The 24,344-nt window shown below is 46.6% G+C and overlaps 1 protein-coding gene and 1 long non-coding RNA gene across 7 annotated transcripts in view; one reads left to right on the top strand and one right to left on the bottom strand.

Moving 5' to 3' along the window:
- The window catches only part of LOC109276660 (carboxyl-terminal PDZ ligand of neuronal nitric oxide synthase protein), a 285,556-nt gene extending 283,890 nt beyond the window's left edge, over positions 1-1,666 (bottom strand). For 2 of the 5 annotated variants that reach the window (XM_019465760.2, XM_053908937.1), the window contains exon 1: positions 1,207-1,662. In XM_019465760.2, coding sequence (XP_019321305.2) covers positions 1,207-1,311 — 105 coding nt within the window. In that variant the 5' untranslated portion in view covers positions 1,312-1,662. Of the gene's footprint in view, positions 1-1,206 lie in introns of all 5 variants that reach the window. The other 3 variants (XM_019465758.2, XM_019465759.2, XM_053908938.1) reach the window with 2 other exon arrangements.
- LOC109276662 (uncharacterized) lies at positions 810-3,334 on the top strand. 2 transcript variants are annotated; one of them, XR_002084790.2, is made up of 3 exons: positions 810-993; positions 2,025-2,144; positions 3,087-3,334. It is a non-coding gene; the product is annotated as an uncharacterized LOC109276662 (long non-coding RNA). The 2 variants fall into 2 exon arrangements; XR_002084789.2 differs by lacking the exon at positions 810-993 and having other exon boundaries at positions 1,842-2,144.
- The last annotated feature ends 21,010 nt before the right edge of the window (positions 3,335-24,344 follow it).

Raw genomic sequence — 24,344 nt, 5'->3', positions numbered from 1 at the left:
AAAAAAAGGTTTAAGATTCACCAAGTCACACATCTCCAGGAGAAGGAAAAAAATCTAAAGATAACTGACTGCATGGGGCGCCTATCAGACACTCCAAAGATGTTTCACAAATTGAAGGAAAAAGCCACCTGACAGAGTCATCCTTGCCGGAAATCACACCCTGCATCCACGAAGTCATCAAGGAAAAAAAGGGAACGAAGAGTAAAACTGCCTCCACATCGGAAGTACTGTCTTTTCAAAACCAGCAAGAACCTAAAAAAAAACAACCCACTCGGAGGGGCAGTACTTTCCGTCACTTATCAGTGACAGGCACACTGAGAAACCCTGGACCTTTGGGGGGCGGGCGGCATAAAGAAAGAGCAGAAGCACTCTTCCCAAGTGATGGGCAGCGGGAGCCCCAGCGGGGATCGCAGAAACCAGACCGCCTCACCCCGGGGAAGTGCATCCCAGGGGGCCAGCCTTTATCCCGCACCTACTGGTCCAGTCCCGAGGCTCGCGCCCCGCCCCCTCCCCGAAGGACGGACCTGCTGGGGCTCCGGCCTCGGCCCTGAAAATTCCAGTCATCCCCGCTAAATTCTTGAGCAGCGGTTCCCTGCTGGCTGCTGAAACTTAACATTACGCCACAAAACTAGCAAATGGGCAGCTTTCACCCCTCCCCCCTTCAATGACTGGCACTTGCAAAGGAGTCGTGGCAAATCAAGCATTTAAGAAGTGACTGACACTTGGACCCGGTTACCTGGAATTAAAAAAAAAAAAAAAAAAAAAAAAAAAAAAAACACACACACCACTCCGGTATTATTTTCCTCGATCAGGAAGCAGGCATTCCCCCTTTAAAAGACCTTCCTGAAAACACCTCTCCCAAGGGATCCCAGCAGGTAAATAACACCAGAGCTTCCCTAAAGCGATTCTAAAGAACCAGGGGACCTGGCTGCGCTCCCCCGCCGGCTGCTCCTCCGCGGAAGGAGGGATCGGCAAGTCGAGCAGTCCCGGGAGGTGAGGATGGGGGAGTCTGCAGGTGGGAGGAGGGGGCGAAGCCATACCGCCCAAACTTCGCAGCTGCTCTGTAGCAGTTCTGGGCAGGAGCCCGGGGAATTCAGTCCCGAGAAGGGAAGTCACCTCCCTAACATTTAAGGCCCCCCGCCAGCCCCGCGTCCGCTCGGACGTGCCCCCTCCCGGGCAGCGCCCCCTCCCCCCGGGACCCCTCACCTTGGCCTCGAAGCAGATGCCGTGCTGGAAGGCGTCTTCGTTGTGCAAGGGGATCCGCAGGTCGTGCCCATCGTCCACAAGGTTGTACTTGGTTTTGCTGGGCATGGTGACCCGCGGTGGACCGGCTCCTCCAGAGGCGGCAGCGGGAAGGGGCCGGCCAGACCGGGCAGGGGAGCGGAGGGGAGGGGCGCGCGGCGGCCGCGGGAGCCGGGACCCGAGCGGCGCCGAGGGCCGGGCGGCAGCGGGCGGCGCGGCTGCGGGCGGCGCTGTGGCCGCGCGATTTCTGCGGGCGAGGAGGGCGGCGGCGGCGGCGGGAGCGGGCGGGAGGCGGCGGGCCGGGGGAGGGGAGCGGTGGGCGCGCGGCCCGAAGCGGGACCCGGCGCGGCGGCTGCCCCGGACGAGGAAGAAAAGGCGGCGGCGGCGGCGGCGGCGGCGGCGGTGGTGGCGGCGGAGCGGGGTGCCTGTCACGGAGACGCCGGATCGGCCGCCAGCGAGCGGCTCCTCCTGCGGGGCGGGCCCGGGCCGGCTCCTCCCGCGGGCGCCCAGGCCCCGCCCCGCGCCCGCCCCGCGCCGCCCGCCCGCCGAGCAGGTGAAAGTCCTCGGGAGCGCCGCGCCCGCCCTGCCCGGCCCGCGAGCCCTGCGGCCCGGCCCGCGAGCTGCGTGCGCCCTGCTCCCGAGCGCGCTGCTGTTTTTACGGTCACGTTCGGGGCCGGGCTGCTGAGGGTTAGACGCGGTAGCAGCGCCTTGGATGTTTTGTTTTTGTTTTTTGGAGGGGGGGGAGGGGCGGTGTTTACGGTCGTGTGTTTATGTTCTACCAGGAAGGCCCCAGTCCTGGCCCAGATCTGTGCAATCGTGAATTCGGAGCGTTCCCTTTCCCTGGAGAATCAAGACTGTGCTCACTGGGGACCCATCGCAGGCGCCTTTTCTTCCTTTGAGCGGTGATTTGTGACTTCTGTCATACAGGCTTGGGGGCGGGGGGAGTGCCTTTTAGAATGGTTGTAACATTAAAAAGCCATCAGCCCCTGGAAATGGGGTAGGCCAAAAAAGGAATACTAAAGACAAGAGAATCCTCAACGTTTTTGTTTTTCTTAATTAAACCTTCTGTAACTGGGTATGGATAAGGTGAACTTCCAAGTTCTTTTAAAAAAAAAAAAAAACATTTATTTATTTTTGAGACAGAGAGCACGAGCTGGAGAGGGGCGGAGAGAGAGGGAGACACAGAATCCCAAGCAGGCTCCAGGCTCTGAGCTGTCAGCACAGAGCCGGATGTGGGGCTCACACTCATGAACAGCAAGATCATGATCTGAGCCAAAGTTGGGTGCTCAACCGCTCAATGGACTGAGCCACCCAGGCGCCCCGCCCCCCAAGTTATTTCTGACTGTTCTTTCCACTTTGGCAAAGACTTCAGTCTATTTGCCTGTTGTTAAGAAGAGACCCATTTACTTCTTTCCTTTACATCAAGAGCTTCTGCTATGCGCAATGTGCAAATGAGGGGGTCATAGGATTACCTGTGAAGCATTATAGGTCGTGGTCCATGAAAGCTATGATCACCGTGCCTTCAAATTATTACCTCCCAAAAGCTGGTGCCAAAGCCAGTCCAGCCTGAGATCACTGAGACCAAATGGTCAGCTCCTCTGTAGGAGGAGGAATGATGGTTCAACTCATCATCTTAATCCTGCTTTTGGTGCCCTGTGGACACATCCACGCGAGACAACTCCCAAACCAAACAACACTGATTGTCATAGAGGCAAGGCTTGGAATCACCACAAAGCAACACAGTATGGCTTGCAAAAGGCATAGCTTCCTAGACGATTTCCATGATAAGTTTATATAAGAGAATGCATTACTGCCATAATTGTATTTCTCATTTTGTCTCCTAGTGCTAAAGTACAATTGTCCTTTCCTATATGTTGCCTGCTTCCAATCTGCTGAAATTCCTGGCCAAGATACAGCATCTTCTGAGATATCCCCTTAAATAAAGGCAAACTGATGACTAGAACAAATTCATCACCTACTTTATGCTGTATAGACTTTACTACAGACATAAATATTAGTAAGAGCCAAAAATCATTTGCACTGAGGAAATGCACCACTAACATTTTTATAAATACAGAACATGAAAATCTAATCGGGCATGTCTGACTCTTTGAATGTCATGGTGGTTTTAACATGCATCGTGATGTACTCTCTAAAAGCTGGCATCAGAACTCGACCACTTCAAGGCAAGACCCTAAGCAACTACCTCGCTTACATCTCCTTTTCCCTCCTGAATTTAAAGTCTTTTGACTCCAAAGGGCCTTCTTTCTAGATTTACTCGGGTCCCGTTGGACTGCTGAAGTTTTGGAATTTCCTGTGTAACTCTGTAACACTTTGTAGACCAGACACAAAAAAGCTGAAGCCCCAAAGATATTTCAGGGTCTAATACAGTGACCACTACCTAGTAGATAGACCTCTAGTAGTTATGTATGGAATCAATCACTGTAGCTAATATGCATTGAGCTTTTTCTATGTGTCAGGCATTATTCTTAGAGCTTTACATGTATTATCTCATTTAATATTTAAAACACTCCTAAGGTTCATCCCATTTATGAGGAAACTGAGGCACAGAGAGGTTATGAACGTACCCAAGGTCACACACTTAGAAAGGAAAGGAGCCAGAATTTAAATCCAATTCTATGTCACAAGGTGTTTCCATCATGGCCCGGATTGCCATGAAAGTCTTCTTTATTGCAAATGAGACGCCCGTCAAATTCAGGGTCCGTGTTTTATTCAGATGTGTATTGTTGCTAAGCTGTATTCGTTCCCTTTCAGTTAGAAGAAATGTTCCAAACAGGAGAGGCCTGTTCTCTGTTTTGGCCTCCATTTAATACGTCAGAGCCACACAGTCATGAAAACACCCTTCTTCCAGAAACAATGGGCGTCCAAAGTAAATTTCCTTATTTTTTAGCAGTGATTTCAATCTTGTTTTTGCACCTTTAAACATAATTGAATTTCCCACAGCATTTCGAAATCTATTTTTTAAATGAATCAAGTTTTATCACTCTCCATATCCTTCTGTATTTAAAAACTGCTTAACACAATTTTAATCTGAAGTACATTTAATTAAGATGTAAATTGCTTAAGCGTATAAGTATAATACTTGCTATGTTAAATTTTATTAAAACTTTGTTTAAAAGTGTTTTAAAAAATTCCTAAATCCCTTTAGAAGTGGAAGTTACTAGGGGGTCCTCTAATTCAGCTCCTCTGTTGGAAAGACGAAAAAAACAGAAACCCAGGGAGATGAAGTAGTCTGCCTAGTCCTCCCTGTAAGCTACAGCTCCTACTTCAGTAATCTTTTCATCACACGATGATGGGTTATAAGTAAACTGACAGCAAACCGTAACACATATTTGGAACTGAGAAAATTGATTTGCTTTTGGTCGTAAAATACCTGCTTTACAATGCACTTCCTGTGCATTGTCTCACTTGGCCATACGGATAAGTATGATCAGTATACCCATTGTACAGATGAGGAAACTGAGGCTGAGAGAGGGAAGGGTAGGTCATAGAGCAATAGGTCCTGGGAATCCTTCTGTGAGTTTAACCAACAAAGAATAAAGATTGTATCAGCTTGCCTAATACTGCTCAGATGCACACCTGAATAGAACTCATCAAATCTTTGCATAAATAATATAAAATATTAAGAACACAGAATAATTTCCTCCTATTAGGTAACACTTAGCTTCAAAAGGTTGATTCTTTTTTCATGCTATTGTTTTTAACCCAACAGTGTCTCCTGGGGCATAGAGAGCTAGAAATCATTAGCCCCCCCCCCCCTTCTTTTTTCCTCAATTGATAAGGAAGGTTTTATTCAAGGCTGTTGCAATAGGGGAGAGAACTCAGAACTCACATTCAGAACTCAATCTGAGCTCAAATCTACTGAAACAAAGGACTGGAGAGTTGTTTTTTTGTTGTGGTTTGTTTTTTTGTTTTTGTTTTTACTTTATAGAGTAGTGAATTGATTCCTGATAAATAACAAATGAAAGTTTCACATAAAGAACTTGCAAAGATACCTAGGGTGGGCCTACGATGTATACATGATAAAAGAATCTTAGCATAAGACTTTCAAGCTGGAAAAGCCATTACTTGAAGATCCTTTTAGTCTCTTATTTGATAGCAGAGAAACGGAGACCCATATTGCCTAAGATGTCAGTTAATGAATGGCAAAGGCAGGATGAGAGACCTGGTTTTTAAAAAAAAATATCTGGGGGGCGCCTGGGTGGCTCAGTTGGTTAAGCGTCTGACTTCAGCTCAGGTCACGATCTCGCGGTCCATGAGTTTGAGCCCCGCGTCAGGCTCTGAGAGCCTGGAGCCTGTTTCGGATTCTGTGTCTCCCTCTCTCTCTGCCCCTCCCCCGTTCGTGCTCTGTCTCTCTCTGTCTCAAAAATAAACGTTAAAAAAATTTTTTTAAATAAAAAAATATCTGGTCCAGTGTTCTATCTATCACACTGTGCTATCACCTGCTCATCAGGCCATTTTAAGCTGGATTTTTTTTTAAATTTTTTTTCTAACGTTTATTTATTTTTGAGACAGAGAGAGACACAGCATGAACGGGGGAGGGGCAGAGAGAGAGGGAGACACAGAATCGGAAGCAGGCTCCAGGCTCTGAGCCATCAGCCCAGAGCCCGACGCGGGGCTCGAACTCACGGACGGTGAGATCATGACCTGAGCTGAAGTCGGACGCTTAACCGACTGAGCCACCCAGGCACCCCAAGCTGGATTTTTTTTTTTTAAGTTAATTTATTTTGAAAGAGACAGAGACGGTGCAAGTGGGGGAGGGGCAGAAAGAGAGGGAGAGACAGAGAATCCCAAGTGAGCTTGACACAGGACTCAAACTCATGAAACCGTGAGATCATGACCCGTGCCAAAACCACGAGTCAGACGCTTAACCAACTGGGTCACTCAGGCGTCCTAATCATCAGACCATTTTAAAAGGTGACAATAAAAATATTAAGTAATTTTTCTGCCAAAAAAAAAAAAATCCTTCTATCACTAATGGTGTCTAATCCAATGGTTTATTATGATCTTTTATTACATAAGCATTAATTTGGGTTGTTTGCCCTATAAAAAAGCTTACCCTACAAGGTATCACATTTTCTGATGCTGGCCTGCATCATCTTTCCCCCTTAATTGAAACTGACTCCTGTGACCTAGGCCCCTATACCAAGGGCAGGTCACATTTCTCATTTATTTCTTTTAAAGGCAAGCCTCTCCACAAAATTATGTATATTATGTTTTTATAAATTAAGTACTCTTTCAAATCGACTTCCACGAGGAGGCTGGCGCTGGTGCCTGCCTTCCCCCCCCCCCCCCCCCCGCAGAGGAACACGATGGGAAGACACGATTAGCAAGGAGCCTACACCCCCCCCCCGCACCCCCCCCCCCCTTCTGGCCTTCTCCAGCACTTTCCCCACCCATCTCCCTGGACCCGAGAGGCAAGAAACAAACCGTTTTGAAGGTTTGAGACATTCTGGGAGGTTCTGGAAGAGGCCTAACTGCCTTCTTTCTCTTGGAACACTTGTGGGATGAGATCTGGAGAAGGGAGCAGGGCCTACTGAATTTTGACTCCAAGGACGCGAGGGCTGAGTGCCGTGCTGGGTCTGCCGGTCCTTTCTCATGGAGATTCTTCTAAGCTCTCCCTGACTATGGGACCATTGCTTGCTTTTTGAATTCAGATTCAAGTTAACAGCCTTGTTTCTTGGCCCTGCTTAGCATCTCAGGAGAGAAATATTTATTAATGCCACACCTTGTCGCCACAAAGCCTTTTGATCAAAGGCAATAAAATCATATTTAACAAAATCTAACAAAAGTTTCTATGGGCGGAGAGGCGGCGGGTTGTAAGAGAGGTATGGATACACCGTAATGAGATACTTTTAAGGGCAGGAGGTAATGGGTGATCTAAGCATAGGAGAGGCGTCGTCTCTAAGGGTCATGGGAGGGAAGGGAAGGCTTCAGGAAGATGAGGCTTGAGCCCGGTCTGAAATAGGGAAAGAATTCAAGAACACAGTAGAAGGAGCGCAGAAGACGTGGAGACTGGGTCTGCAGTGACACTGATCTACAAAGGGTCTTCCGGAGTCAGTGAGGAGACAAGCTCCCCGGAGGGAGAATCCTGCAAGATGGATGGAGCCGAGAGCGCCGTTGGGGGTGATGCAGGAAAGCAGAGGCTGGAGGCAGCGCGCAGGCGCCTTCCACACGCAGGCTTCCAGGATTGCGCTCCTCCCCCGTGGGAAACATCTGAACTGGGATGGGACCCCGCGTGCTAATTCAGAAAGAGCACCACCACCCCCCGGCCCGCCCTTCAGAAAAGGAAAAGAAAACGTATGTTCCCTGACCCTTTTATTTGAGCTACAACTGAAAAAAATGGCGCTAAAGCAGATGATTGGATTTTTCCAGATCGCAGGAGCGAGTTCTTCCGCACCCAGAAATAAAAGGAAACAGAGAGGCAACCGGTCACCCCTCAGTCTGGCGGGCCCCAGAGTACTTCCGCGCGGCTCACTTCCAGATGCTTCCTAATCCTTCCATCCCACTTGGGCGTTGGGCCTTGTCATTGGGTGGCATTGAGTATTCTGTAGGGTCCTCTGCTTGGTTCCGCGTGGTCTATTCCTTTGTCTTGGTGTTCCTTGATGGCAAGGAGAATTTTCTACTCCGCTCAAAGTTGGTTTTAGGCCTTTCGCCATCATTCCTCCAAACTTAGATCCCTGCACCTAACTCTGGGACTATTTTCCTTCGTTATCTATTTAAAACAACAAAGTAAGCCCAGCTGTTCAAATTGGAGCTTATCTGTTCCGCTAAATCTACTCTGTCGTTGTAATCGATCTTGGTTCCTCTTTATAAAACCCACATTCTTAAGATAAGAAACCATTGGGTGGGGGAGCCCTGACCATTGGGGAAGAGTATGGAAACACTTGGAAATGCAATGTAAGTAAATAAATGTTTTTTTTAATTTTTGGTAATGTTCATTTATTTTTGAGAGAGAGAGAGAGAGAGAGACAGACAGAGCATGAGAAGGGGAGGGACAGAGAGAGGGAGACACAGAATCCGAGCAGGCTCCAGGCTCTGAGTTGTCAGCACCGACCCCAAGCCCAACACAGGGCTCTAACCCACAAACCTGAGCCAAAGTCAGACGCTCAACCGACTAAGCCACCCAGGTGCCCCGATGTTAAGTAAATATTTTATTTTCAGATCTCTCTTTGGAGGTGCAAAGCTGCTAAGCAGCTTTTATAACTGCTTACAAAAATAAAGTTTCCTCCAGACCCCCGACTAGTGTGGTTTAAAAAAAAAAAATGAGAAAGAAAGGAAAATACAGATGTGCAATGCACCCAGGTGTGTTTGGGCATTTAATTTTCCCTCCCAGGTCCCGGATCACGCACTTTGGGCTTTATGTCTTCTGAGAGCTCAGTCTCAGTTACCCTAGACTCTGATCCCCCTAACCCCCCCTCCCCCGAACTTAATGTTGTCTTTTGAACCACATGTAAAGGGAGGGCACAAGATGTTCTTTAAACATCGCAAGCGTTTCAGGATAAGTAGCATAATAAGGGTTGGGGACTCATCCGGGGACGGCGTTAGTGGTTCCCAGTTAGCTGTTCCCAGTCGTCAGCAACTGCCTCATTCCCTTAAAAGGTCTTGAAATCTCCTCTATAAATCCCTTGACATCACCAGCTGGCCCCCCTCCACACCACTCTGAACATTTTCCCGGAAACAGTGCTGGAGGGGCCTCAGAAATTTCCAGGTCTCTGAGCAGCCAGTCTCTGTGCCATTCCCTGGCCCAAGGTGGCCTCTGTAATTTGAGCTTTACATACATGATAACACTTTAACTGCAGCCAAGCTTAATTCAGAACAAATGTTCCTCGACTTGTTACCTCTCTAGAAAAGCTGCCCGTCTAATAGCTGGGACACTGACGGGGTGGGGGAGAAGGTGGGGGTGGGATGGGACTGCCTGACACAGACCTGGTTGTCCACACCGCGTGCCGGGCACACTGCTGGTGCCCGGTCATCTGCCTCCTGTGGCCCGTGTCCATCTGTGAGACAGACACCATCACTGCCCACGGCGCTTCTAACACATGTTCCAGGAAGTCCTTACAAAGCCTAAGGGGGGAACGGACTATTCTAATGAGTCCCATTTTCTGGTTAGTGGGAAGTTACCATGGATATAGGATTTTACCAAGGACAAAAAGACTCTGATACAAAGCACATTTCTGAACAGATATTTGTACACCTGTGTTCCTAGCAGTATTAGTCACCGTAGTCCAAAGGCAGAGACAACCCCAGGGTCCATCAACAGATGAATGGGTGAGCAAAATGTGGTCGATACGTACAATGGATATTATTCGGCCTTAAAAGGAATGAAATTCGGACACGTGCTTCGGTCAGCCAGTCATGAAAGGACAAATATGTGTGATTGCATTTACACAGTAGAGACAGGGAGTAGAATCGGGGTTACCAGGGGCTCGGGGGAGGGGTGCAGATGGGGACTCACGGTCTAGTAGGTAGAGTTTCTGTTTGGGATGATGAAAAAGTTCTGGAGATGGCCAGTGGTGGTGCTGGTATACCAGTGTGAATGTGCTTAATGCCACTGAATCGTACATTTTATTTCGTAGTGGTAGTAATCTCCACACTCAACGTGGGGCTCAAACTCACGACCCTGAGATCAAGAGTCGCACGCTCTTCTGACTGAGCCAGCCAGGCGCCCCTGAATTGTACCTCTTAAGAGGGTTTTTAGGGGTGCCTGGGCAGCTCAGTGGGTTGAGCAACCGACTTCGGCTCAGGTCATGATCTCACGGCTCCTGAGTTCGAGCCCCACCATCGGGCTCTGTGCTGACAGCTCAGAGCCTGGAGCCTGCTTGGGATTCTGTGTCTCCCACTCTCTCTGTTCCTCCCCCACTTGCACTCTGTCTCTCTCAAAAATAAATAAACACCAAACAAATTTAATGGTTTTTAAAAAGCGCGTTCCTGAAGACGTTGTTAACACTTCCTTATGGTATTTGGGTTTCTTGTGGAACCGCAGGGTCACTCCTGCGAGTATCCGTCATTGTTCTACTGATGAGCAGAAAAGTTCTGGTTAATCACTTGTTCTAATGGAACACGTACTCTGTGAGGTTTCAGGTTCCTCTGGAGACAATTTTTATGGTTATTTTCATGGGAGTTTTGACAGATTTTAGAGCTTGAAGGATTAGATGAAAATGATTTCCATCTGAACATCGAGGGCAGGGAAAAAAGGCTCTTACATTTCCTGGCTGTTGGAAATGGATGTTGTTTCATTCAGTATGCATTTAGTGAGTGCCTACTGTGTGCCCTTGCGAGACACATCACTTATTCAACAGACATTTTTTTTTTAAGTTTACTTATTTTAAGAGAGAGAGAGAGAGAAAGCGGGGAGGGGCAGAGAGAGAGAGACAAAATCCCAAGCAGGTTCTGTGCTGTCAGCACAAAGCCCTACATGGGGCTCAAACTCATAAACTGTGAGATCACAACCTGAGCCGAGATCAAGATTCGGATGCTCAACCAACTCAACCACCCAGGCGCCCCTCAACAGGCATTGTTGGTCGCTAACTATGGGTGCTGTGAACAGCTCTGATCAGCAGAAGGAAATAGATCAAATGATTCCTCTTCTGTGACCCCTGGCTGGCTCAATCAGTAGAGCATGTGACTCTTGATCTCGGGGTCATGAGTTCAAGCCCCACATTTGGTGTGGAGCCTAATTAGGGGGAAAGAAAAAAAGGTTTCCACTTCTCGAAGAACTCACTTCGACCTATCAAGGAGTTAACAGAGTAAGAGAAGTCACTTTGTATGGCAGCCAGGGGTGCGTCGTGGTAGAAGTTGGGAGGCGACGTAGGGAAAGCTTTGTGGGGGAGGCAATATTTCAGGCTGGCATTGGAGGACTGTAGTACGTCCATGGGCGAGAGCAGAAAAGGGCATTCCAGGCAGAGGAAATGGCCAGACTCTCGCTGTCACTGGGTGTACTTGAGGCAGCAGTGCCCCTCCCCCATCCTCATCTGCAGGTGATGCATTGTGGGGTTCCCCGAGACGCCTCTGTGGTCAGCCGGGGAACCCTGTTCAATCATCCGCAGAGCTCTGCTCTCCCTTCCCAAATTAACTCGAGGGGCTTGGCCCTTTGAGAGGGGGATGAGCAGAACTTGGCAAGACCTGTGTGATCTCAGACTTCCTTCCTCTGGTTCTGCATTATCGGGCCAGAAAATTATGGGGTCCCCACAAAGGGCATTTTCCTCCCATTTAAGCCAATAAGAGGAAAAAGGGATAGAAAACGTGGCTGTGTATTTAAAGGTCACAATTACGTACAGAAAAGAAAGACGACGTCACGCTCTGGAGCAGAGAAGAAACTGAGCTTGTCCGTGGGCCTGTCTTACCCATTTGTGCACACACACATCCACCCACGTCTGTGATTTCAGGGACAAGAAGCAATCATACCGGGGCGCCCGGGGGGCTCAGACGGTTAAGCACGTGACTCTTGATTTTGGCTCAGGTCATGATCTCGCGGTTCGTGAGTTCGAGCCCCGCATCGAGCTCTGTGCTGACAGTGCGGAGCCTGATTGGGATTCTCTTTCCCCCTCTCTCTTTGCCCCTCCCGTGCTCGTTTTCTCTCTCTCTCTCTCTCTCTCTCTCTGTCTCTCTCTCAGTAAATAAATAAACATTGAGAAAAAAAGGATTCAGCACTCTGTTCTGTACTCACCGACACCCCACACCGCAACGTGAAAGGAATAGAATCCTTCCACTTCACGAGACAAACCCCCCAGCAGCAATGACACGCTGACCTCCAAGAGTCACACTCTGGCGGTGTGTGTTTTCTTGGCGTCTGCTCCTGCGGAGGGAAGCCGGGCGCCCCAGGCCCAGGAGGGAAGGGAAGAGTATGCAGAATGACCGCTGTGGCAGGCTGCTAGGTGCCCAGCGCTGACCTTATCTCATCTAATTCTCACACAACCCTGGGGAGTGGGGACCACTGACTCTTGGACCTGAAGACTTCAAACTCAACGCCTGTCTGTTCCACACTCCACACGGCATCCGGATGTGGGAAAAGATGTAAGAAGAGGCACCAGAGGCAAACTTGTCCCAGCGTACAAGTTTGCCCAAAGTTGACCTGATGCAGGTGCATATGTGTATACAAGAACACACACACATACACACACACACACGCAGAGTTGTGACAAAGGCTCAGGAGTACAGGCCCATCTGTCATACAGAGGTTTTTTTTGTTTTGTTTTGTTTTGTTTTAATATTTCTTTTTCTTCTTCTTCTTTTTTTTTTTTTTAAAGTAAGCCCATGTCCAACATGGGGCTTGAACTCACCACCCGGAGATCAAGAGTCGTGTGCACTCCTGACGGAGCCAGCCAGGTGCCCCCACGTGCCTGAGTTTCAATCCCAGCCCATTGTTCACGAGCTCTAACTTTGGTAAGATAATTCATTAGACTCCCTGTGCCTCAGTTGACCCATCTTTGAAATGGACGCAGTCATGGCAGGTATGATGTTTGAGACATGCCTCAGAGTAACGTGGGATGAGAGAATTAGATGCGGATACAGATGAGACACGATGGGCCACGAGTCGATCATTGTTGAGGAGTTGGTAATTGTTATACATAAGGGCTCATTATATCTTCTGTCCACTTTTGTACATGTTTGGAACTTTCCATTAAAAAAAAAGCTGTAAGCAGTATAATTCGCAAGAGCCAAAAGGCGGAAATGACCCAAATGTGCATCAACAGATGAATGGATAAATAAAATGTGAATAAAATATTATCCGGTCCTAAAAAGGAAGGAAATTCTGACGCATGCCCCAACACGGATGAACCACGAGGAATCATGCTAAGTGAAATAAGTTGGTCACAAAAGGGCAAGTATTATGTGACTCTGCTTATAAACAGTACCTGGAATAGGCAAATTTATAGAGACAGAAAGTCGAATAGAGATTGCAGGGGCTGGGAGGAGAGGGTGATGGAGAATTACAGGGGTCTATTTGATGAAAGACTTCCGGAGTCCGGTAGTGGTGATGGTCGCCCAACCCCGTGAATGTACAACTTCATGCCATTGAGTTGTACACTTTAAAATGGTTAAGGAGCGCCCGGGTGGCTCAATCTGCTAAGCGCCCGACTCTTGATTTCAGCTCAGGTCATGATCTCACAGTCGTGAGATCGAGCCCCGCAGGGACCCTGCTTGGGATTCTCTCTCCCACTCTCTCTCTCTGCCCCTCCCCCACTTGCATGCAAGCACACACTCTCTCTCTCTCAAATGGATAAACATTTAAAATAAATAAGGGGTGCCTGGGTGGCTCAGTCAGTTGAGCGTCCGACTTCGGCTCAGGTCATGAACTCACGGTTCGTGGGCTCAAGCCCCGCGTCGGGCTCTGTGCCGACAGCTCGGAGCCTGGAGTCTGCTTCAGAGTCTGTGTCTCCCTCTCTCTCTCTGCCCCTCCCCCGCTCATTCTCTCTCTGTCTCTCAAGGATAAATAAATGAATATTAAAAAAAAATTAGATGATTGTTTTATCATGCCCTCCTCACAGTTTGCCAAACCCTTTTGTTTCTACTGCCTCATTGAATCCTCATGAGACCCCGTTGGGGAAGGTGCGTGTACCGCTCCCATGGTGCAGGTAAGGAAACTAAGGCAAAGGAGGTTATAGGGTTTCCTGGAGAGCACATACGCATGGAGCATGAGCATAAGCACGGAGCCAGGTCTAGAGGGTGAGCCCTCCACGCCTTACCACACACGCCCTATGCATTCCTTCTGTTTAGTCCTTGACTCCCATACTCCACTCCACGGTCAACCCATCTACCTTTATGAGAGGGACTTTGTGGAAAGGGGCATATTTGCAAAGCCAAGACCAAAGACAAGGTCCTTGCCATCCTCATGGCTCCTCAGGAAGAGTGATGAACTCTTCTGTCTCTAAGCCATCTTCCCCAGACTTCTGTCTTACTTGACTGAGCCACGTCCCGTGTGGCATCCCTAGAAAACAAGTAATGAAGTGTCTGATGTTGCCCCAGCAGAGGGATAACGTGGTTCTCCAACATTCAGAACATCCTCTCTATCGTCCGCATTTCCCACAGAGTGTCTTTGGGGTCCTCTGCCACACCCTGGACTCTACGTCTGACCTACGTTCAAGCACTGCTTGGGACAGCTAATTACACCCCATCGGCTGGCCGCCATGTTCTCTCTGCTCAGAAGCTAAGTTCTGCCACCCCAGAGGGCTCTGCCTCAATCAGAATTGCCCTTTCTCTCCTCACAGCCAACACTCCCTGTCCATGCTCATTCTTTCTTCCATCCGTTGATTCTCTCGTTCATTTATTCGGGAAAAATGCTACATACGTGCCTTATCACACGGAACTCAGGAGTGGAAATGAATTGTCAAGGAAAGCTCCTTGATACCTCAGAATACCACGGACGCTACTACCCACATTGCAACGGGGCTGGTGAGTGGTACTGACCCCCACCTGGGCAGGCCTGGGTCATACTGTGCCTCTTACCTGTTCCTCCATACACAGCAAGGCAGCCGGGGATGGTTACAAAAAAGTGATTTAATCTTTGTCCAGATTCTGCTCCCAGCATTGGCTGGGATCCCAGATGAGGGACACCTTGTGAAATTTCCACCCCCAGTTTATCTCCCGAGCCTCATTTCCCTATGTTGTCATTCACAGTCCTGACGTCACCGCCATTCCCAGCCGCCTTGCCATTCTCACTCCCAGTCAGGGAGGCCAGGACAGGGACGCGTTGAAAGGTTTTAGGAAATAAGAATCTATACTATTCTATCATTTCCCATTTTCCCTTATTATTTAGAGCAATTTAAAACACTGAAGGAAGACACTTTTTGGGCTGGCTCCTTCTACCCCCATCCTTTTAAGACAGGAGGAAACTGACGCCCAGAGAAGGTAAGTGACTTTTGAAAAACCACACAGCTAGCTGATTGCATGGCTGGAGCGAGAACTCAGGCTTCTGGGTCCTTCCGTGACCCCAGTAATTTAGCTATTATCTACCTGCCATGCAGAACTCTGCAGGGCTATGCCTGTGGCAGGACTATCCCGGCAGGCCAAACACTGACTGCTCATAGGTCACACGGCTGATGACCCAGAACCTGTCTGCTAAGGGCCGGTCTCTGTACGGTAGAGCAGTCTCTGGTGCCCTCAAGGGGCAGAACAGAGTAGTGGAGAATTACTCACACGACAGGCTCTGGAGGCCGTCTGAGAAATAAAACCCTCTGATTCACCTCCACCCAATTTTACAGAATGTGTTGGAATCACCTTTTCGTTTCAAAGATCATGAAACATGTTTAAAACCATCAAAATATGTTCAAAACACAAATTGCCCCCAAACACCTTTAAAAGCATTGATTGACTAGGGGCGCCTGGGTGGCTCAGGCAGGAGTCCAACTCTTGATTGTGGCTCAGACCATCATCTCACGGTTTGTGAGTTCGAGCCCCGCATCCGGCTCTGTGCTGGCGGTGAGGAGCCTGCTTGGGATTCTCTCTCTCTACCCGCCTCTGTCTCCCTACCCTGCTGGTGCTCTGTCTCTATCTCTAAATAAATAAGTAAATAAACGTTAAAAAAAAAAAAAAAAGCCTAGACCTGATCCCTGTTTTTTTTATTTTTAATGTTTGTTTTTGACAAAGAGACAGAGCGTGAGTGGGGAAGGGGCAGAAAGAGAGGGAGACACGGAATCCGAAGCAGGCTCCAGACTCTGTGCTAACAGTTCAGAGGGGCTCGAACTTGCAAACCCAGAGATCATGATCTGAGCTGCAGTTGGATACTTAACCACCTGAGCCACTCAGACACCCCCAGATTCAGTGACTTTAAAATCTTGGTTTTCTTTTTAATGTTTATTTTTGAGAGAGAGAGAGAGAGAGAGAGAGACTTAGCATGAGTGGGGGAGGAGCGGAGAGGGAGGAGACACAGAATCCAAAGCAGGCTCCAGGCTCCAAACTGTAAGCACAGAGCCCGACGCAGGGCTCAAACTCACATACCTGGAGATCATGACCTGAGCCAAAGTCGGAAGCTTAACCGACCGAGCCGGCCAGACGCTCTCGATGATATAGTTTACATTAAGGGACAATTCAGTGTTAATCATTATATCCCAAACAGACTGCTTCTGTTTTGGATATAACAACTAATGCTTCCCTCCTCAATCAGAAAAATAGGTACAAATATTGCCCAAGCCTAAAATCCTGCCCAAGCAGGCCCTTTGGGTGGACCTGGGAAAGAGGAGGAGGGGAAGGGTCAGTCCAAGGGCTGTATGGTGAGCTCTGTAGAATGAACCAACTAACTAGTGAGAAACGGGCCCCCTAGAAGTAAGGGGGATCCTATAGTATGCACCCACTCCCTTCCCCGGAGCTTTATACCAAACCCAGAGAACAAGAGAGGGGCCAGAACAGATACTGAAGTCACTGAATCATCACTCTCCATGCCTATCTCTGGCTACGGACCTGTGGATTCTAAAATTCTCGCTGAACGTGTGCAGGACTCATCCCAGAACCTAGGTGGGGACTGACCTGTAAGTAGGGACTGAGTTAGCTCTAAGTATAAGGGGTTGAGAAGCAAGAGCTCGGTGGACATTACATGATCATCGCCAGAGAGTACAGTAAGAAGCAAGCACCCTGTGTGGTTGGTGGTGTTTAAACTAAGATTAAACTGTCCTTCAGGGGGCGCCTGGGTGGCTCAGTTGGTTAAGCAGCTCACGGCATGATCTCCTGGTTCTTGGGCTCAAGCCCTGCATCGGTCTCTGTGCTGACAGCTCAGAGCCTGAATCTTGCTTTGGATTCTGCGTCCCACCCCCCTCTTTCTGCCCCTCCCTTGCTTGCCCTCTGTTTCTCTCTCTCTCTCAAAAATAAATAAACATTAAAAAAAAAAAGAGAGAACTGTCCTCCAGGCTGATGATCTAAACTTAGTGCATGTAAGTATCATCCTGGGAGTAGGGAGGAGAATGTGTCAAAATGCAAAGTCCCAGGGCCCCAACTAGAAGGGTGATTTGGGGTAAGACCAGAAATCTGCATTTTTAATCAGCATGACTAAGTAGTTCTCTGGTATGTGCTGGGGACTTAGCTGAAAACAACTGTCAGCTAAGAGGCTACGGTTTGGTGGATTTGACAGAAATAAAAAAGATTTCCATCACCCTCCAAGAAAAATTAAAACCTTTTTTTAAGGAAAATATTCACGTCACTCGGTATACTCTTATCATAGAGCTTTCAAAAGTTGAATATGTATGTTTCATTTGTTGGCAACGCACATTTTAAATTTTAAAGCAGTGATCCAATTTTTATACTTTTGATTTTTTGTCTCAAGAAAGCTAAATGTTGGGGCGCCTGGGTGGCTCAGTCAGTTGAGTCTGACTGCAGCTCAGGTCATGATCTCACGGTTCGTGGGTTCGAGCCCCGCGTCAGGCTCTGTGCTGACGGCTCGGAACCTGGAGCCTGCTTCGGATTCTGCGTCTCCCTCTCTCTCTGCCCCTCCCCCGCTCACACTCTGTCTCTCTGTCTCTCTGTCTCTCTCTCTCTCTCAAAAATAAACATTAAAAAAATTACTTAAAAAAAAAAGATTAAGTGTTGAGTTGCTCATTTAGGTGCAGATGGGTGGAGTCCCTGGGGGTAAAGTTCTCCAGGGTGGCAGGGGAGTCACAGGTCCTTTAGGAAACAGGTGGTAGCATTTCAACACGGATCTTACAAAACACAAACAGTTGTACAAAAGTGTTTTGTTTCATTAAAACGTGCATATGAATTCTGAAGAAAAACTTCTTCAAAGGCAGTAGTGATTCTAATTAAACTGGCCTATACTTGATTTTTTATGTTCTTATAAACTTCTTTTTAATGTTTATTTATTTATTTTTGAGAGAGGGAGACACAGAGTCCGAAGCAGGCATCAGGCTCTGAGGTGTCAGCACAGCCCGATTCAGGGCTCGAACCCACGAACCGTGAGATCATGACCTGAGCAGAAGTCGGAGGCTTAACCGACTGAGCCACCCCTGTGCCCCCGGCCTATAATTGATTTTTTTTAACTACTGTTTTTATTTTATTTTACTGTATTCTATTTTATTTTATTTTAATTTTTAAGTGATCTCTATGCCCAACATGGGGCTCAAACTCACGACCCTGAGATCAAGAGTCATGTGCTCTACCAACTGAGTCAGCCAGGTGCCCCAAAACTATTGTTTTTCATTTGAAATGTTTCTTTATTCAGAGAGAATAGCATGAAATATTTCAAATGTTAGTTTTTGTAGGAATAATATAAAACTCTAAATATAATAGGAAAAATAATAAAGGACTCTGAGTTGAAAGGGTCCTTTCTTTTAAATTTTTTAAAATAATGTTTATTTATTTATTTGGAGAGAGAGAGAGAGAGAGCAGGGGAGGGGCAGAGAGAGAGGGAGACAGAGAATCTGAAGCAGGCTCTGAGCAGTCAGTGCAAAGCCCGATGTGGGGCTCAAACCCCCGAACCGTGAGATCATGACCTGAGCCAAAGTCAGATGCTTAATCGACTGCCTGTGGCTTACGTTTTTCTGGACTTCAACGTCCCCATCTGTAACATGACAGGGTGACCGCCACTGTCTCTTTCAGCCCTAACATTCTGGGAGTATTGTCTTCTGACAATCTTTACTTTCCTCCTCGTATTTATTCATAATCTGAAGAAGAAAGATGAACTGATTTCTTCTTTGCAAATTGCCCCTCAATTTAGAATGAATGGATTAGAACATACATATGTACAAAGATTTTTTTTAGAGTCTGTACCTAAAATCAAAATGTCCTCATCTAAAATGCCTAAAATGTGAATAAATTAACTCCCAATAAACTCAGAATGGAAGAGCCGTCCCTGATATAATGCTTCAAGCAGACAATGGCAATCACCCACATCAACGATGCTGTTCCTGGAATAGGATGTGTCTCTGATGTAGACGTACGTGCTCCTCAATACAGATAAATAGGGCCATCAAACACATAGTCGTTATCACAGATGATCTCTGGAGATCATTCTTTGAGAACTAAAACTCCAGGGCACCTGGGTAGCTCAGTCGGTTAAGCATCTGACTCTTGATTTCGGTTCAGGTCACAATCTTGCAGTTCATGGGTTCAAACCCCAAGTCCGGCTCTGTACTGACAGCACAGAGCCTGCTTAGGATTCTCCCCCATTCGCTCTCCGTCTTTTTCAAAGTAAACAAATAAAAACTTAAAAAAAAAAAACTAAAACTCAGCATCTCTTTGATGCTTAATGGGAGGCACCATCCTGACTGAACATGAACATTTCCATCAGTAAAGTGGCTTCCTTTTATCTTTTTAAGTAATCTGTGTAAGAATATCTTACAAACCTTCCTTAAAAGATCACAAGGGTAATCACCTAAATTTTAAAACTATGAATTCAAGTAAATAACTTTTGTTCAGTGCTTCTCACTGTTAAAGCACACCGTATGAGCTCATTGAATGATTGAAATTGAGTAAAGCACCAGGCAGTCGACAAATTGGATCATTGGTACAGTTGAATCAGCCCTGGCATCGGAGTCTTGACTGCCTCTTGCTAGCTGCATGATCGTAGAAATTTACATAACTTCTTTGAGCCTCAGTATTCTTATCTGTAAATGGGACTAGTTCTACCCGAACACTAAGCTTAATGGGGGAATTAAACAGATAATATAGAAAAGGAAATCTAGGAAAACTTCACCTTACTTTTTTCTTATGGTGAAAGTTTGATTTCTTTTTTCCCTAATGGGTTCTGATCACCAATTCCAACGTGTGGGGCTTTCTCCCCACACCAAACAATTCTCAGACACCAGTTTGTGTCCTATTAATTCAACTCAATTCTGACACTATCTATCTGGAGATAGTGTTAGATTCTGCAGGTTAAGGCTTCGGTCCTGTAAGACTTCCCCCACTCTACTTCACGTGCTAATTGCAAGCCCAGATTGTCACCTGTCCCTTCTGACCAAATGGCTATAAATCAGAGGCTCCCATCACCCCCTCTTTGGGTTCGATTAATTTGCTAGAATGGCTCACAGAACGGGTAGCAACATTTTACTTACCTAGATGGTTTTTTATAAAAGGATATAACTTCAGAGCAGCCAGATGGAGGATGCATAGTGCAAGGTGTGGGAAAATGCGTAGAGCATCTGCCCCTTTCCAGGTGTGGCCACTCCCCCCAAATCTCCATGTGTTCAACAACCAGGAAATCCTCTGAACCTGTCCTGTTGAGTTTTTATGGAGGCTTCATTACATAGGCATGACTGATGAAGTCATTGGCCTTTGGCAACTGACTCAGCTTCTAGACCCTCCTCATCTCCGGTGGTCGGAGAGGTGAAACTGAGAGTTCTAACCTTCTAGTCACATGGTTGGTCCTTCTGGAAACCAGCCCTGCCCTTAGAATCATCTCACCAAAAAAAGACCTTTATTGCTCTCATTAGTTAGAGAATTCCAAGGGTTTTAGGAACTCTGTACCAGAAACTGGGTGAAAACCAAGTATATGTTTCTTATTACAAATCACAATGTCATACCCCAACACTGGCAACAAGTCCACTCCCATGTCTATTCAATACCATACTGGAGGCCCTAGCAATAAGACATGAAAAAGAAATAAAAGGTATATGGATTGGGAAGGAAGAAATAAAAATTCCTTATTTCTCAGACAATATGATCATCTATGTATAAAGTCCTGAAGAATCTATAAAAACTAAACTAGAGGTAGAAAATGGGTGTAGCAAGCCACAGGACACAAAGTGAATGTACAGGGAGAACATAGGAGGAAACGATGTTATTGGGCAGCTCAGAAATCAAAGCAATAGCAGATAGTGTAGACAAAAAGGACCTAAGACCAGGCAGTCATGGCACGTATCCCATACTCTAGTTTCACGAGAATGTGTGCACCTGATTTTGCACGTGGTATACTTTCATAGGCTTGTCTTGAAAGGAACAATTTAAGTTGGGTTTTTTGTTGTTGTTTTTTTTGAATTTTTTTTAATGTTTATTTATTTTTGAGACAGAGAGAGACAGCATGAACGGGGGAGGGTCAGAGAGAGGGGGACACAGAATCGGAAACAGGCTCCAGGCTCCATGCTGTCAGCACAGAGCCCGACGCGGGGCTCAAACTCACGGACCGTGAGATTATGACCTGAGCCAAAGTCGGCCGCTTAACCGACTGAGTCACCCAGGCGCCCCAAGTTGTTTTTTTTTTTAATGTTTATTTATTTTGAGAGAGAAAGAGAGTGTGAGCAGGGGAGGGGCAGAGAAAGAGAGAAAGAGAGATAGAGTGGGGGGAGGGAAGGATGCCCCAGCAGGCTCTGCGCTGTCCGCACAGACCCCAACGTGGGGCTTGACCTCATGAACCACAAGATCATGACCTGAACGGAAATCAAGAGTTGGTCTCCTAACCAAATGAGCTACCCAGGCACCCCCAAATTTACATTTTTTAAATGATCAAATATATCTGTGAGATAAGTTAGTCCTAATCATGCCTACTGTCTTACAGGGTGATGGGTTCCTTCTAGAAGTCCTGAAGCTCTTCTTGCAACTTGAAAAGACAAAAGAGGGTTTTTTCTTGTGACAGTTACTAACCTTCAGTATGAAATGAATATTGCTTATGATCACCACCTCTCTGAGAAAAGAAATCAAGAATTTGTTATAATGCAGATGAACATAGGAGAAGAGGAGGAAAAATAAGATAAAAATGGAGAGGAAGGCAAACCATAAGAGACCCTTTTTTCTTTTTAATGTTTTTATTTATTTTTGAGACAGAGAGAGACAGAGCATGATCAGGGGAGGGGCAGAGAGAGAGGGAGACACAGAATCTGAAGCAGGTTCCATGCTCTGAGCTGTCAGCACAGAGCCCGACGGGGGGCTTGAACTCAGGAACTGTGAGATCATGACCCGAGCCAAAGTCGGACACTCAATCAACTGAGCCACCCAGGCCCTCCCATAAGAGACTCTTAAATACAGAGAACAAACTGTGGGTTGCTGGAGGTGGGTGTGATGGGGGTTAAATGGGTGGTGGGCATTAAGGAGGGCACTTTTCGGGATGAGCCCTGGGTGTCATATGATAAGAGATGAGTCACCTGGGTTCTACTCCTGAAGCCAAGACTACACTGTATGGTTTTTTTTTAATTTTTTATTTATTTTTGAGAGAGAGACAGAGTACTAATGGGATAGGGACAGAGAGAGAGGGAGACATAGAATCTGGAGCAGGCTCCGGGCTCTGAGCCATCAGCACAGAGCCTGATGCGGGGCTTGAACCGTGAGATCGTGACCGAAGCTGAAGTTGGACGCTTAACCGACTGAGCCACCCAGGCGCCCCTACACTGGACGTTAACTAACTTGAAGAAAAAAAAAGAATTTATTATAATGGGATTGATGTGACACTTTTAACGGATTTGTTAAATCTTCATGCAGTTCTCTAGTGGAAAAGACTTCCCTGTGGTTACAGCAGGAAGTAAATTTTTCTATTGCTATAATAGATTCTATATGAGAAATAAACCTTCTTATTACTCTTGCAAATAACTGGGAGTTTCTGGAACAGTCTTCGATATTTTGCCGAAAAGGATGCAAACACTCATTATATGAGAAGCCATATAAGTGATCTACGCCGTGTCTAACATCAGTAATTTTCTACAACAGAAGATCCAGTTACTGGAATTTGGCAACACCCACATACTTGCCGGAGCACGTCCTGTGTTTTAGGAATTCTGACCAAGATTTTCATGGCACTCGCTACTTTAACCCCTGTCCCATGCAAAAGCCTGAGTCATCAAAGATTTGAAATATAATTCATTATACTTTCTAATAGGTGGTTAACTAAGACAACTGTTAAAATAAGAATGTCTTCCCACTTGTCACGTAAGGTTATCAGACATCTCACCAGCGGTGTGTACACCAACTTGGGAAATACTCTTACAAGGGGGAGGAGCAATTAGAATTGGAGCCAACATACCTTCAAATCATGGTTCTGATGCTTTGACCTTGAAACGCTATTTGACCTTGAAACGTTACTTAACATTTCTGAGCCTCTGTTTCACTTTCAGAAAGAAGATATGCAACAAAAAGTGTATTTGGGGGGCGCCTTGGTGGCTCGGTCGGTTAAGCGTCCGACTTTGGCTCAGGTCATGATCTCACGGTCCGTGGGTTCGAGCCCCGTGTCGGGCTCTGTGCTGACAGCTCAGAGCCTGGAGCCTGTTTCAGATTCTGTGTCTCCCTCTCTCTGTGACCCTCCCCCATTCATGCTCTGTCTCTCTCTGTCTCAAACATAAATAAACATTAAAAAAAATTTTTTTAAAAAGTGTATTTGGGGATCATCCAGAATGCCGTCGTAGATGACCAAATACCGCTACTTACTAGTAGTTCAAATAGAGAGAAATGCGGGAAGAATTGAGTCACAGGGCACAGGCATGCTGAACTCAAAATCGCTGCGTTTTAGGCATCAACACTATAATTCAGGAGTTTTATTTCTCTAAAAATATGAATAATGCTTCATGCCAATGGAAGACTATATGATGTTGCAGCGTGAATTATCCTTGCAGAAGAAAAGGTTTGTCCTTAAACCATTAGAACTCAGGGGTGCCTGGCTGACTCAGTCAGTAGAGCGTGCGTCTGTTGACCTTGGGGTCGTGAGTTTGAGCCCCATGTTGGGCATTGAGTACTTCAAAAAAAAAAAAACTATTAGAAGAATTTGCCGTGGTAACAGTCATGGGTCACGTGGGACAAATAACAGTCATGGGCCAATTATCATTTGGACATTAGAACATATCAGACTTTATCTTAACACATTAAAAATCAAGCACTGTCACTTAGGGGATCACTGGGTGGCAAAGCAACCGTCAACAGAAATGTAACTATGAGCCCTGTTCTAGCATACTCTGACATCTGACTCCTAAAATACTTTCAAAATGAAAATATAAGATGAAAAAATTATGTTGGAAAGATAGACGTATCATCAGATTTTTCCTTATTGTGACATAGACAATCATAATGTCAGATTTACCCTCACCTGTTCTTAGGTCTACACAACATGTAGGATATTTTGATATGTATATATGAGTATATGTGGTTGATAAGATCACGAGTAGAGGGAAGAGGTAGGCTAACAACGTGACCAAGAAAAAGAAAACGTCCGTAGGAAATTACAATTAGATATCAGATTTCCA

This window comes from Panthera pardus, unplaced genomic scaffold (assembly GCF_024362965.1).
Source record: "Panthera pardus isolate Hobbes unplaced genomic scaffold, ASM2436296v1 HiC_scaffold_21, whole genome shotgun sequence".
NCBI lineage: Eukaryota > Metazoa > Chordata > Mammalia > Carnivora > Felidae > Panthera > Panthera pardus.
The sequence above is the reverse complement of the archived record's forward strand: the minus strand, read 5'-3'. Positions and strand labels throughout refer to the sequence as shown.